General features: G+C 37.8%; 1 protein-coding gene across 1 annotated transcript in view; it reads right to left on the bottom strand.

Moving 5' to 3' along the window:
* The window catches only part of ACACA (acetyl-CoA carboxylase alpha), a 1,007,059-nt gene that overhangs the window by 197,813 nt on the left and 792,946 nt on the right, over positions 1-16,300 (bottom strand). Inside the window, exons 46-47 of the mRNA XM_053706820.1 lie at positions 4,566-4,709; positions 1,309-1,429 (exon numbers count right to left, since the gene is read on the bottom strand). Of these exons, the coding sequence (XP_053562795.1) occupies positions 1,309-1,429; positions 4,566-4,709 (265 nt within the window). The remainder of the gene's footprint in view (positions 1-1,308; positions 1,430-4,565; positions 4,710-16,300) is intronic.

Raw genomic sequence — 16,300 nt, 5'->3', positions numbered from 1 at the left:
GCTGTAAAAAGCTGACTAGAAAATATCACCTGAACATCTCTATGTAAAAAAGAAAGATATTTTACCTCAAAAATTCCTCAGTAGCCACATCCCATTGTAAAGGACTTCTAAACAGCAAATCAGTATGTCTGTCCCGGGACAGCGGAAGGGGCGAGCTTACGTGCACACTCATCTTATTACCCTATTCAGTTGAAGGAAGTTTACTATGAAATCTCATGAGAGTTAAGTGAAATCTCATGAGATCACAGTAAAAGAGTGCATGACCTCAGCACTGCTGATGCTGATTGGCTGCTGTTCATTTCTTCATTTTTTTTTTTAACCTGCAGCTGAAGTATACAGAAATTACTCTGCTGAGCTGAGGAAATTGTGAGGTAAAATATCTTCCTTTTTTACATAGAGATTCTCAGGTGATATTTTCCTGTCAGCTTTTTACAGTTATACTGCATCAGTTTCAATTGATTTAGCATATGAGTATTATGTCCCTTTAACTAAATATAATTTAGGGGAAAAAAGATATCACTATCTAAATTTCACCATTTGTAATGGAGCAGTAATGCACTACTGGGAGCTAGCTGAAAGCCAAGAGGCATAAATGTGCAGTCATCAATCAGCAGCTTGTGAGCCTACCTAAGTATAATTTTCAACAAAGTACACAAAGAGAATAAAACAACTTAGATAAAAATACATTGTAAAGTTATTTATTTAGAAAAGCATGCTCTATCCAAATCTGGACAGAATAAAATATGGATGTCATGTCCCTTTAAAGGAACACTAAACCAAAATTTGTTCTTTCATGATTCAAATAGAGCATGCGATTTTAAGCCGCTTTTTAATTTACTTCTATTATCACATTGTCTTCGTTCTCTTGCTATCTCTATTTGAAAAAGTAGGAATAAAAGCTTTGGAGCCGGCCTATTTTAGGTTGAGAACCTGGGTTGCGCTTGCTGATTGAATGGTTAAATGCAGGCACCAATCAGCAAGCCTTATCCAGGGTACTGAACAAAAAATAGACTGGCTCCAAAGCTTTCATTCCTGCTCTTTCATATAAAGATAGCAAGAGAACAAAGAAAAATTGATAATAGGAGTAAATTAGAAAGTTGCTTAAAATTGCATGCTCTATCCGAATCATGAAAGAAAAAAAAATGTGGTTTACTATCTCTTTAAGTGTACAATAGCTCACCTAAGTATTTTTGCCTTTGATATTGATAAAATTTAACTGTACAGAAAATAGGATTACAATTATTTTGTTGGATCGAGGAATAAGATCTCACTTAAACTAAAGTAAACAGAAAGGATTTGAGTACATACCAGGGTGAGGACGACCTGCCAGCATCCATCGAGGGTCATAAGGAGTTTTGGTGGGAGTAAATTCGATAGCCCTGTCAATAGGATCTTTTGGTGTAAGAATTGGTACAGGGCTGGATACGCACTAAAAATAAAGGGAAAGTAGCATAAAACAGTGCTCAGAAGCAGAAATAAGATAGTAATCAACAAGAGATGCACTCTAAAACAATCTTCGCATTGGCAAAGATCTATGAAACACGTTTTAAAAATTGTATTATTTAAATAAACATTATTGTATTTTTTTAATTCACACAAAGGCCCCTATTTATCAAGGTCTGGCGGACCTGATCAGACAGTGCGGATCAGGTCCGCTAGACCTCGCTGAATACGGCGAGCAATACGCTTGCCGTATTCAGCATTGCACCAGCAGCTCACAAGAGCTGCTGGTGCAACGCCGCCCCCTGCAGTCTCGCGGCCAATGGGCCGCCAGCAGGGAGGTGTCAATCAACCCGATCGTACTTGATCGGGTTGATTTCCGGCAATGTCTGTCCGCCTGCTCAGAGCAGGCGGACAGGTTATGGAGCTGTGGTCTTTGTGACCGCTGCTTCATAACTTGTGTTTCTGGCGAGTCTGAAGACTCGCCAGAAACACGGCCCTTCAGGCTTCGTACGGAGCTTGATAAATATGGGCCAAAGTATATCTAATCAATTAAGTACTGAATTGTATAAGATCTACATATGAAATAAATGTTTTAAAAGCATTTATAAACTGATTCTTTAGAAGTTATCATTCCTTCAAGAAGGCTTTGTGCACTTCAATATATCAAGCATTACTTTTGGAATTTTTAGATTAAAAAGACAGTCAACATCAAAATTGTTACTGTTTAAAAAGATAGATAACGCCTTTAATACCCATTCCCCAAACGTTGCACAACCAACATTGTTATATTAATATACTTTATAACATTTAAACCTCTAAATGTCTGCCTGTTTCTAAGCCACTACAGACAGCCTCTTACCACATGCTTTTTTATTTGTTTTTCACAACAGAAGACTGCTCATGTGGGCCATATAGATAACATTGTGCTCTCTCCTGTAGAGTTTTGGATGACACTGCACTAATTGTCTAAAATGCAAATCAATAGATTATAAATAAATAAATAGCCATATGATCAGGGAGCTGTCAAAAGAGGCTTAGATTCAAGATAATCACAGAGGTTAAAAGTATATTAAAGGGACATAATACTCATATGCTAAATCACTTGAAACTGATGCAGTATAACTGTAAAAAACTGACAGGAAAATATCACCTGAGCATCTCTATGTAAAAAAGGAAGATATTTTACCTCACAATCTCCTCAGCTCAGCAGAGTAAGTTCTGTGTAAAAAGTTATACTCAACTGCTCCCAGCTGCAGGTAAAAAAAAAAAAAAAAAATGAAGAAATGAACAGCAGCCAATCAGCATCAGCAGTGCTGAGGTCATGAACTTTTACTGTGATCTCATGAGATTTGACTTGACTCTCATGAGATTTCATTGTAAACTTCCTTTACCTGATTGGTGAATTAAGATGAGAGTGCACGATGCTCATCCCTTCAGATGTCCCAGGACAGACATACTAAAATGCTGCTTAGAAATCCTTTACAATGGGAGGTGGCTACTGAGGAACTTTTGAGGTAAAATATCTTTCTTTTTTACATAGAGATGTTCAGGAGATATTTTCTAGTTTTTTACAGCTATGCTGCATCACTTTCAAGTGTTTAAACATTTGGGTATTATGGCCCTTTAATATAACCATGTTGGCTGTGCAAAACTGGGGAATGGGTAATAAAGGGATAATCTATCTTCTTGAATAAAAACATTTTTGGAGTTGACTGTCCCTTTAAGTTAAATTTAAACATATAAGGCAAGATTACAAGTGGAGCGCTATTTAATGCTCCTGCTCGAGAATTAACTCTGCTAGAAGTAAGCTTTTTGCACGCGTCAGGTTGAGCTCGTATTATTGAAACATATTCCCCTATGTGCAGAACAATTAAATGTGAAATATTTACAATAAATACACAGTATAGCAATATAATGAATAGTGCATAAATATGTTTTTACATGTTTTCATCTACTTTACTGCAAAGGGATCCAATGCACTTATATATATGTCTATATATGTGTACATATGTATTAATCCCTCAAGCGATCACGTTTACTTCCAACTTGTAATTCATATGGGAAACCCGACATGCACAAACCCCTTATCGCTTGTGCGTAATTGTTAGCGTTTCATTTGTAATTTGGCCCTTAATATTTTATGAATACAATTAATAAACAACATTTATGGTACAGAACATCAAGTAACAGCACAGTATAAATTCGTTTGGCATATATGAAGCCTAGAACATCCCATGACAGCACAGTATAGATACTTTTGGCATATATGAAGCCTAGAACATCACATGACAACACAGTATACATACCTTTGACATATATGAAGCCTAGGGTATTGCATGACAAAACAGTATACATACCTTTGACATATATGAAGTATAGAACATCACATGACAACACAGTATACATACCTTTGACATATATGAAGCCTAGAACATCACATGACAACACAGTATACATACCTTTGGCATAAATGAAGTATAGAACATCACATGACAACACAATATACATACCTTTGACATATATGAAGCCTAGAACATCACATGACAACACAGTATACATACCTTTGACATATATGAAGCCTAGAACATCACATGACAACACAGTATACATACCTTTGGCAAATATGAAGCCTAGGACATCACATGACAACACAGCATACATACCTTTGGCATATATGAAGCCTAGGACATCACATGACAACACAGCATACATACCTTTGGCATATATGAAGCCTAGGACATCACATGACAACACAGTATACATACCTTTGGCATATATGAAGCCTAGGACATCACATGACAACACAGCATACATACCTTTGGCATATATGAAGCCTAGGACATCACATGACAACACAGCATACATACCTTTGGCATATATGAAGCCTAGGACATCACATGACAACACAGCGTACATACCTTTGGCATATATGAAGCCTAGGACATCACATGACAACACAGCATACATACCTTTGGCATATATGAAGCCTAGGACATCACATGACAACACAGCGTACATACCTTTGGCATATATGAAGCCTAGGACATCACATGACAACACAGCATACATACCTTTGGCATATATGAAGCCTAGGACATTGCATGACAACACAGTGTACATACCTTTGGCATATATGAAAGCCACAGCAGAATTGTGAAGACTCCTTCAAAGTCATCATACACTGTGGTGTGAGTGACTCCATTGTTGTGCATGATCTGTATGCCTCCCAGCTGGTTGTTGGATGTGTAGACTTCTCTACCAAGGACCTGCCATAAAAAAGGCATGTTTTTTAATGAATAGACAAGTTTATAATTATTGTAATGACTTAAATGGATGCTGTTATAATATACAAAGCATGGCTTTATTATCGGATTACAGGTAAATCAGGATCTAAATATCTTAAAGGACCAGTAAATACAGTAGATTTGCATAATCAACAAATGCATGATAAAAAGATAATGCAATAGCACTTATTCTGAACTTCAAATGACTAGGTTATTATATATATATATATATATATATATATATACCCACAATGAAATATGCTCTCTCTGGATTTAAATCACAGCAAACTGTAATTTGACGTTTCGGGGTCTTCACAAGGAGTGAATGCCCCAAAACGTCACATTAAAGTTTGCTATGATTTTAATTTAAGAATTTAAGGCCTAGATTTGGAGTTTGGCGGTAGCCGTGAAAACCAGCATTAGAGGCTCCTAACGCTGGTTTTAGGCTACCGCCGGTATTTGGAGTCAGTCAGGAAAGGGTCTAACGCTCACTTTTCAGCCGCGACTTTTCCATACCGCAAATCCCCTTACGTCAATTGCGTATCCTATCTTTTCAATGGGATCTTCCTAACTCCGGTATTTAGAGTCGTGTCTGAAGTGAGCGTTAGAAATCTAACGACAAAACTCCAGCCGCAGAAAAAAGTCAGTAGTTAAGAGCTTTCTGGGCTAACGCCGGTTCATAAAGCTCTTAACTACTGTACTCTAAAGTACACTAACACCCATAAACTACCTATGTACCCCTAAACCGAGCCCCCCCCACATCGCCGACACTCGATTAAATTTTTTTAACCCCTAATCTGCCGACCGCCACCTACGTTATCCTTATGTACCCCTAATCTGCTGCCCCTAACACCGCCGACCCCTATATTATATTTATTATCCGCTAACCTGCCCCCCTCAACGTCGCCGCCAGCTACCTACACTTATTAACCCCTAATCTGCCGTCCGCACGCCGCCGCCAGCTACATTATAGCTATGTACCCCTAATCTGCTGCCCCTAACACCGCCGACCCCTATATTATATTTATTAACCCCTAACCTGCCCCCCTCAACGTCGCCTCCACCTGCCTACACTTATTAACCCCTAATCTGCCGAGCGGATCTCACCGCTACTATAATAAAGTTATTAACCCCTAATCCGCCTCACTCCCGCCTCAATAACCCTATAATAAATAGTATTAACCCCGAATCTGCCCTCCCTAACATCGCCGACACCTAACTTCAAGTATTAACCCCTAATCTGCCGATCGGAGCTCACTGCTACTCTAATAAATTTTTTAACCCCTAAAGCTAATTTTAACCCTAACCCTAACACCCCCCTAAGTTAAATATAATTTTATTCTAACAAAATAAATTAACTCTTATTAAATAAATTATTCCTATTTAAAGCTAAATACTTACCTGTAAAATAAACCCTAATATAGCTACAACATAAATTATAATTATATTATAGCTATTTTAGGATTAATATTTATTTTACAGGCAACTTTGTATTTATTTTAACCAGGTACAATAGCTATTAAATAGTTAAGAACTATTTAATAGCTAAAATAATTACAAAATTACCTGTAAAATAAATCCTAACCTAAGTTACAATTAAACCTAACACTACACTATCAATAAATTAATTAAATAAACTACCTACAATTATCTACAATTAAACCTAACACTACACTATCAATAAATTAATTAAATACAATACCTACAATTATCTACAATTAAACCTAACACTACACTATCAATAAATTATTTAAATAAAATATCTACAAATAACTACAATGAAATAAACTAACTAAAGTACAAAAAATAAAAAAGAACTAAGTTACAAAAAATAAAAAAAATATTTACAAACATTAGAAAAATATTACAACAATTTTAAACTAATTACACCTACTCTAAGCCCCCTAATAAAATAAAGCCCCCCAAAATAAAAAATGCCCTACCCTATTCTAAATTAAAAAAGTTCAAAGCTCTTTTACCTTACCAGCCCTGAACAGAGCCCTTTGCGGGGCATGCCCCAAGAAATTCAGCTCTTTTGCCTGTAAAAAAAACCCATACAATACCCCCCCCCCCCAACATTACAACCCACCACCCACATACCCCTAATCTAACCCAACCCCCCCTTAAATAAACCTAACACTAAGCCCCTGAAGATCTTCCTACCTTATCTTCACCCTGCCAGGTTCACCGATCCGTCCTCGGAAGTCTTGATCCAAGCCTCGGAAGTGTTGATCCAAGCCCAAGCAGGGGGCTGAAGAGTGACGTCCATCCTCGGGCTGAAGTCTGGATCCAAGCGGCGACTGAAGAAATCCATCCTCGGGCTGAAGTCGGAAGTCCATCATCTGGATGAAGTCTTCTATCAAGCCGCATCTTCAATCTTCTGGAGCGGAGCGGAACCATCTTCTTCCAAGCCGACGCGGAACATCCTCTTCAACCGACGACTAGACGACGAATGACGGTTCCTTTAAATGACGTCATCCAAGATGGCGTCCCTCGAATTCCGATTGGCTGATAGGATTCTATCAGCCAATCGGAATTAAGGTAGGAATATTCTGATTGGCTGATGGAATCAGCCAATCAGAATCAAGTTCAATCCGATTGGCTGATGGAATCAGCCAATCAGATTGAGCTCGCATTCTATTGGCTGATCGGAACAGCCAATAGAATGCGAGCTCAATCTGATTGGCTGATTGGATCAGCCAATCGGATTGAACTTGATTCTGATTGGCTGATTCCATCAGCCAATCAGAATATTCCTACCTTAATTCCGATTGACTGATAGAATCCTATCAGCCAATCGGAATTCGATGGACGCCATCTTGGATGACGTCATTTAAAGGAACCGTCATTCTTCGTCTAGTCGTCGGTTGAAGAGGATGTTCCGCGTCGGCTTGGAAGAAGATGGTTCCGCTCCGCTCCAGAAGAAAGAAGATGCGGCTTGATAGAAGACTTCATCCAGATGATGGACTTCCGACTTCAGCCCAAGGATGGATTTCTTCAGTCGCCGCTTGGATCCAGACTTCAGCCCGAGGATGGACGTCACTCTTCAGCCCCCCGCTTGGGCTTGGATCAACACTTCCGAGGCTTGGATCAAGACTTCCGAGGACAGATCGGTGAACCTGGCAGGGTGAAGATAAGGTAGGAAGATCTTCAGGGGCTTAGTGTTAGGTTTATTTAAGGGGGGTTTGGGTTAGATTAGGGGTATGTGGGTGGTGGGTTGTAATGTTGGGGGGGGGTATTGTATGTTTCTTTTTACAGGCAAAAGAGCTGAATTCTTTGGGGCATGCCCCGCAAAGGGCCCTGTTCAGGGCTTTTAAGGTAAAAGAGCTTTGAACTTTTGTAATTTAGAATAGGGTAGGGCATTTTTTTATTTTGGGGGTCTTTGTTATTTTATTAGGGGGCTTAGAGTAGGTGTAATTAGTTTAAAATTGTTGTAATATTTTTCTAATGTTTGTAAATATTTTTTTTATTTTTTGTAACTTAGTTCTTTTTTATTTTTTGTACTTTAGTTAGTTTATTTCATTGTATTTATTTGTAGATATTGTATTTAAATAATTTATTGATAGTGTAGTGTTAGGTTTAATTGTAGGTAATTGTTGGTATTTTATTTAATTAATTTATTGATAGTGTAGTGTTAGGTTTAATTGTAACTTAGGTTAGGATTTATTTTACAGGTAAATTTGTAATTATTTTAACTATTTTAGCTATTAAATAGTTCTTAACTATTTAATAGCTATTGTACCTGGTTAAAATAAATACAAAGTTACCTGTAAAATAAATATAAATCCTAAAATAGCTATAATATAATTATAATTTATATTGTAGCTATATTAGGATTTATTTTACAGGTAAGTATTTAGCTTTAAATAGGAATAATTTATTTAATAAGAGTTAATTAATTTCGTTAGATTTAAATTATATTTAATTTAGGGGGGTGTTAGTGTTAGACTTAGCTTTAGGGGTTAATACATTTATTAGAATAGCGGTGAGCTCCAGTCGGCAGATTAGGGGTTAATGTTTTAAATTAGGTGTCGGCGATGTTAGGGAGGGCAGATTAGGGGTTAATACTATTTATTATAGGGTTATTGAGGCGGGAGTGAGGCGGATTAGGGGTTAATAACTTTATTATAACAGCGGTGCGGTCCGGTCGGCAGATTAGGGGTTAATAAGTGTAGGCAGGTGGAGGCGACGTTGTGGGGGGCAGATTAGGGGTTAATAAATATAATATAGGGGTCGGCGGTGTTAGGGGCAGCAGATTAGGGGTACATAGGGATAATGTAAGTAGCGGCGGTTTACGGAGCGGCAGATTAGGGGTTAAAAATAATATGCAGGGGTCAGCGATAGCGGGGGCGGCAGAATAGGGGTTAATAAGTGTAAGGTTAGGGGTGTTTAGACTCGGGGTACATGTTAGGGTGTTAGGTGCAGATGTAGGAAGTGTTTCCCCATAGACAACAATGGGGCTGCGTTAGGAGCTGAACGCAGCTTTTTGCAGGTGTTAGGTTTTTTTTCAGCTCAAACAGCCCCATTGTTTTCTATGGGGGAATCGTGCACGAGCAAGTTTTTGAGGCTGGCCGCGTCCGTAAGCACCGCTGGTATCGAGAGTTGAAGTTGCGTTAAATATGCTCTACGCTCCTTTTTTGGAGCCTAACGCAGCCATTCTGTGGACTCTCAATACCAGAGTTATTTTAAAGGTGCGGCCAGAAAAAAGCCAGCGTTAGCTACGCGGGTCGTTACCGACAAAACTCTAAATCTAGCCGTAAGAGAGTCCATAGTTCATTGGATACTTTTGTATGCTTGGCATAGCACCCTGGTCCTGTGACTTCCTCTCACCTTTAGACTGCAACTGCCAGAGTGCCAGAGAGGTTAAAGGGACAAAAAACAAAACAAAACACTTTTTTTCATGATTCAGATAGAACATACAATTTTAAACAACTTTCTAATTTACTTCTATTATCAAATTTTATTTGCTTTCTTGTTATCCTTTGTTGAAAAGTAGGGATGTAAGTTCAGGAGTGTGCACGTGTCTGCAGCATTATATGGCAGCAATTTTGCAACTTTATACATTAGCAGGAGCACTGGATGGCAGCACTATTTCCTGTCATGTTCTGCTTCAAGCATGTGCACCCTACCTACCTAGGTATCTCTTTAACAGAGAATAACATGAGAACGCAGCAAATTTGATAATAGATGTAAATTGGAAACTTTTTAAAAATTGTATTCTCTATCTGAATAATGAAAGAAAAAAATTTGGGTTTCATGTCCCTTTAATATGCTTAAAGCAAAGCATAGAGACACACTCACTGGTCCTTACTTCCAGCAAGCTTTAATACGTGATGAACATTTTTGGGGACTGTCTGAGGAAGGGGAGAGTTACCCCGAAAGCATTCACTGTGTATCATATTATATTATATATATATATATATATATATATATATATATATATATATATATATATATATATATAAACTACTAAACATATGCACTCACTGGATTTAAACCACACACACTTTATTATGTAGTGACGTTTTGGGGCATTCATCCCTTCCTCAGACGTCTGAGGAAGGGGTGAATGCCCCGAAACGTCACTACATAATAAAGTGTGTGTGGTTTAAATCCAGTGAGTGCATATGTTTAGTAGTTTATATATATATATATATATATATATATATATATATATATATATATGCACCCTGGTCCTGGGATTTTTTTGGCGAGTGGGACTGCGCTACCCTGCATCTATATCTACCTATATATCTATCTATATATCTCTATATCTCTATATATCTCTATATATATATATATATATATATATATATATATATATATAAAAAACAACATTTAAAATTAGGGGGAGGTAAAAGGTGAGTTTAAAATCCTCCACTACGCATAAAATATACAGAAAATAACTCATTGTGTAGTTCATTAACAAATCTAGACAGGCCAGAATGCTTGTTTTTCCCACAGAAAACCTCTAGATACATTGTTTCCAATGCAGCAAAGGATTCTAGGTAAGATATGCAAATTAGGTTCACAATAACACATTTTTACTTCAAGTCTGCGTTTAGGGAACCTAATTTGCATCTCTTACTCAGAATTCTTTGCTGCATTGGAAACAGTGGCCCCAATTTATCAATGTCTGTCGGACCTGATCCGACAGTGCGGATCAGGTCCGACAGACCTCGCAGAATACGGCGAGCAATACGTTCGCCGTATTCAGCATTGCACCAGCAGCTCACAAGAGCTGCTGGTGCAACGTCGCCCCCTGCAGACTCGCGGCCAATAGGCCGCCAGCAGGGGGGTGTCAATCAACCCGATCGTACTCGATCCGGTTAATTTCCGGCGATGTCTGTCCATCTGCTCAGAGCAGGCGGACAGGTTATGGAGCAGCGGTCTTTGTGAACACTGCTTCATAACTGCTGTTTCTGGCGAGTCTGCAGGCTCGCCAGAAACAAGGGGCATCAAGCTCCATACGGAGCTTGATAAATATGCCCCAATGTATCCAGGTGTTTTCTGTGTGGAAAAACAAACCTTCTGGCCTGTCTAGATTTATTAATGAATCTCATTCTCTCTCTCTCTCTCTCTCTCTCTCATTCTCTCTCTCATTCTCTCTCTCTCTCTCTCTCTCTCTCTTTCTCTCATTCTTGTAGATAAAGCGAAGAAAAAATACTTTAATGTACCAGAAATTACGGTATTTAATAATAAAAGAATGTTCCTTCTAGCTCATGTACCACAGCAAGAAGTGAATAACGTAGGTAAATTATTACTGATCACCTAGCGCCTGTGACCTGCTACTTGTGCAAATATAACAATTAGGAGATGGAATGAAATCCAATACTTTATGTACTTAGGGTCACTTTGAATTGAAATAAAAAAAATGTGTTCTGGGAATAAAGTCCCATTTCCACGTTACCATTTCACATTTCAGGATGAAAATATTTATAATAAGGAATATTACTGGGAAACAGGTACTTGGCACACATCTTTAGCATCCAATTATTTCTGGTAAATCATCTTTCTAGTAACATAAACACACATATACATGAGGGCAAGTGCTCTAGTATCTGGAAAAGTCACAAACAAGCTATAGAATATTGTAGGAGTGACTCATTATTATAAGAAACAAACAACATTATAACAAACAAAGATAAAAAGGAGCATTGTAGTGAAAAAATAATTTTAAAACTAGTGACCCATCAACTCTATGGGGCCGATTTACGGAGCCTCATCCGCCACCTCTGAGGTGGCGGACTGTAATCATCCCAATCAGATACGATCGGGATGATTGACACCCTCTGCTAGCGGCTGATTGGCCGCGTATGTGCAGGGGGCGTCATTGCACAAGCATTTCACCAAAAATGCTTGTGCAATGTTAAATGCCGACAGCGTATGCATAACGAATCATGTCTGCCCGGGGTATGATAAATCTACCCCTATGTGTTTAACCCCTGCAAAGGGGTTAAACACATAGTTAAAATACCTGGGGGATCGCAAAGAATTGCTAGCACAGAGCAGAAACTTTCACTGACCCAATCAGCAGCAGTCTCACAATCCCGCTGTGCAACAGTTGCTGCTGATTGGGTAAGGGAAAGTTTCTGTTTAGGTTAGAATACATAAGAGGGTCGCTAGTGTTAAAATGACATTTTAACAAATTAAAGCAGATCATTTTCTCCCTAGAGTAGCCTGTAAATACATATGATAGGGTCATAAGCTTCTGTATAGTGATAGTCAAATCAAAACAATTCCAAATCATTGGAAAACTCTTCGTTAACCAATTTAGCGTCTGGTTTTCTAATTTATGACATGAAAACTCCATGGAAACAATTGCACACCTGTATTTCAATCCATTAATGAACCACTCAATCACTCATTTAATCAATCAGTCAATCACAAAATACTTTTTGACTTTTCAACACAAGCCGCACCTTTGTTGCTCATGTAGGTTTTTGTGAATATTTAAAGGGACAGTCTACTTGAATATTGTTATTGTTTAAAAAGATCATCCCTTATTTTTGCCATTCCCCAGTTTTGCATAACCAACATTGTTATATTAATAAACTTTTTACCTCTGTGATTACCTTGCATCTAAGCATCTGCAGACTGCTCCTTATGCTGCCCCTTATCTCAGTGCTTTTTACAAACTTGCATTGTAATCAATTGGTGCTGGTTCGTGTATAACCATTATCATTCTACATTTAAGTGAGCACAATTTTATCTATATGGCACACATGAACTAACGCTGTGTGGCTGTTGTGCAAGATTGCAAAAAGCTAATAAAAACCACTGAGATAAGGGGTGGCCTGCAGGGGCTTAGAAACAGGTAAACTTAGAGGCTATAAAGTATATTAATATAACAATGCTATGCAACGTTTGCGAATGGGTAGTAAAGACACTATCTTTTTAAACAATGATTTTAAAAAAATCAAGTAGACCATTCCTTTAAAGGGACATAATACTCATATGCTAAATCACTTGAAACTGATGCAGTATAACTGTAAAAAGCTGACAGGAAAATATCACCTGAGCATCTCTATGTAAAAAAGGAAGATATTTTACCTCACAATTTCCTCAGCTCAGCAGAGCAAGTTCTGTGTAAAAAGTTATACTCAGCTGCTCCCAGCTGCAGGTAAAAAAATTAAAAAAATGAAGAAATGAACAGCAGCCAATCAGCATCAGCAGTGCTGAGGTCATGAACTCTTACTGTGATCTCATGAGATTTGACTTAACTCACATGAGATTTCATAGTAAGCTTCCTTTACCTGATTGGTGAAATAATATGAGAGTTCACGAGGCTCATCCTTTCAGCTGTCCCAGGACAGACACACTAAAATGCTGCTTAGAAATCCTTTACAATGGGAGGTGGCTACTGAGGAACTTTTGAGGTAAAATATCTTTCTTTTTTACATAGAGATGTTCAGGTGATATTTTCTAATCAGCTTTTTACAGCTATGCTGCATCACTTTCAAGTGTTTAAACATTTGGGTATTATGGCCCTTTAAGTTTTTGCACATATTTAGTTCACAAAAGATCTTTTTTTTTCTTCTTTCTTTTTGTTAGCTAAAAAGTAAAAAAAAATAATGATCAAACAAGACTTTTAAGTGTTTAAAATGTTGAATAATAAACAATGAAAATAACATTAAAATATTTAATTGCACACGTCATGAATAAATATTATTGGTAAAATCTGCGTTCAAATATACTGGGCATGATTCATGTAATCAATATTGAATTCATTAGCTGTCATGCTTTACATTAGTCTTGGCTTTGTACATTTTGCTTCCAGGAAAGTTTAAGGTTTTCATGCAAATTTTCAAATTGAAAAGCTTAGGTACAACGTAATCACAGAGGTAATTGGGGAATGGGTAATAAAAGGATTATCTATCTTTTTAAACAATAACATTCTGGAGTAGACTGTCCCTTTAAGTCCCAGCATTGACCTGCACAGTCTCTGCTCTGCGATGCTCTGCAGAAAGCCAGCTCCATCAGTAAAGAGGTTTATCTGTGTGCAGGCAGCACCGCTGCTTTCTCATTCTCCTGCTGTCTCTTTCTATTTGCCCTCTTGCTGACTGATACACTGATCTCTCGGTCACTCTGCTTTCTGCTCCACTGAGTCCATATTACTAATAACACCTCCGCCACGGCCAGTTTACCTCATGAAAGCAGGAGCACATCATTACAAAATAAACTCATAACTTTGACACTCTAGCAAATACACGCCGTTTGTTATTTTTATGGCTCCGTTTTTTTTTCTCTCCAACAGGCAGAGAGGGTATTACCTACCACTTCAATTTATATTTCCAAAAGAAAAAGAGAAACGAAAAACACACAAGCAGCTAAAACAGTTAGCACGGTTCTTGACGCAAACAGGACATTTGGAAATATTTCTATAATGAACACATACTTAAAGGGACTTTAACCTTTTAACGCCGTAACGGCGTTGCATTTCGTCCAAATTTTTCTGGGCTTTAACGCTGATGGACGGAATACAACGTCCTAACCGGGAAGCCACTGGCGCTTCCCTGATGGGATTGCAGTCTGTAGGGCGTGCCTAGCATCATAGGGACGCCCCCCTGATGAGATCCCATCATTGAAATCTCGTGATCACTTGCACGATCGCGAGATTTCCAATTGTTTACATCGGAACAGTTGTTCCAATGTAGACACTTTAACTGTGGCAGGAAAGGGTTAAACACATAGCACGTGCCAGCAATTAAGCACCGCGTTGCTAAATAAATGAAATATATTGTCATTTATAAAGTTATGCAAATCAAGAGGAGTTTACGGATAAACTTCTTGAAGAGAGCTAGAGAGGTGTAAATAAATGTGTTCTCTAATCAAAATAATCGCTGTGCAGAATGTTGCAGTGTTAGGTAAAAGTTAACATACATAATTGGACATGAAACCCACATTTTTCTTTCATGATCCAGACTGAGAATACAATTTTAAGAACATTTATAATGTCCTCCTACTATCAAATTGTCTTGGTTCTCTTGGTATAGGTAGGTAGGCTCAGGAGTGTGCAAGCATCTGGAGCACTTTATGGCAGCAGTTTCGCAAGAACGCTTATAAAAATGTTACACATTGCACAAACACTCATGCTATCTAATGCACGCTACCTACTTGGGTATTCTCTTTAACTAAGAATACCGTGAGAACAAAGTACAATTGACAATAAAAGTAAATTGGAGACATTATTAAAATTGTATGCTCTATTTGAATATTGAAAAAAAGATGGCATGTCCCTTTAAAGAGACAGTCTACATGAAAATTGTTATTGTTTGAAAAGATTGATAATCCCTTTGTTAGCCATTCCTCGGTTTTGCATAACCAACACTATAATATTAATATACTTTTTACTTCTATGATTACCTGTATCTAAGCCTCTGCAGACTGACCCTATCATTTTCCACAGGAGTTTAGAAACAGGCAATCTTATAGGTTATAAAGTATATTAATATAACAATAACAAAATTTCAAAAATCCCAGCCACTGAGTCTTAGAATCAAGAAGTTTTTATTCTTCAACAAAGGATATGATCAAATTGATCTTTCACAAAAAGCAATCATGACTATCAAGGAAACAAAAGGTGTAAATTCACTCGGATCCACACATACCCCATCCACCAAACACATCCGTATCTAACCCTCAGCCTAAATATTGAAAGAAAAAAACATCAAAGTAAAAAAACATCAGAGAAATAAATGTATTATCACTCCCAGGGCGTCCCCAGGGAGTAAATTTTACGACACCACCCACTAAGGACTTCAGAAGATTAAGAACCATTAAGAGTGTCCACTCAATCTTTAACTCTGTAATGTGATGTGAATCAAGAGTGTCTCGTACTGTTGTGGAAATTCCTAAAACAAGAATGTCTCGTACGTTACAAAACTTCCAACTGTAACAATATATATCTGTTTGAAACCATCAGCAATTGTCTTCTTGTCATTCCTTTTAGTCCGCAGTAGTCCCATTAGGCCAACTACTGCGGACTAAAAGGATTGTGGATGATCCAGTAATTTGCCTACAGAGATTGGATGAAATGTCTAAAAAATTTTTAGACAGAGGGTATCCAGTGC

The sequence above is a fragment of the Bombina bombina genome, chromosome 3 (assembly GCF_027579735.1).
Source record: "Bombina bombina isolate aBomBom1 chromosome 3, aBomBom1.pri, whole genome shotgun sequence".
In the NCBI taxonomy this organism is placed as follows: Eukaryota; Metazoa; Chordata; class Amphibia; order Anura; family Bombinatoridae; genus Bombina; species Bombina bombina.
The sequence above is the reverse complement of the archived record's forward strand: the minus strand, read 5'-3'. Positions and strand labels throughout refer to the sequence as shown.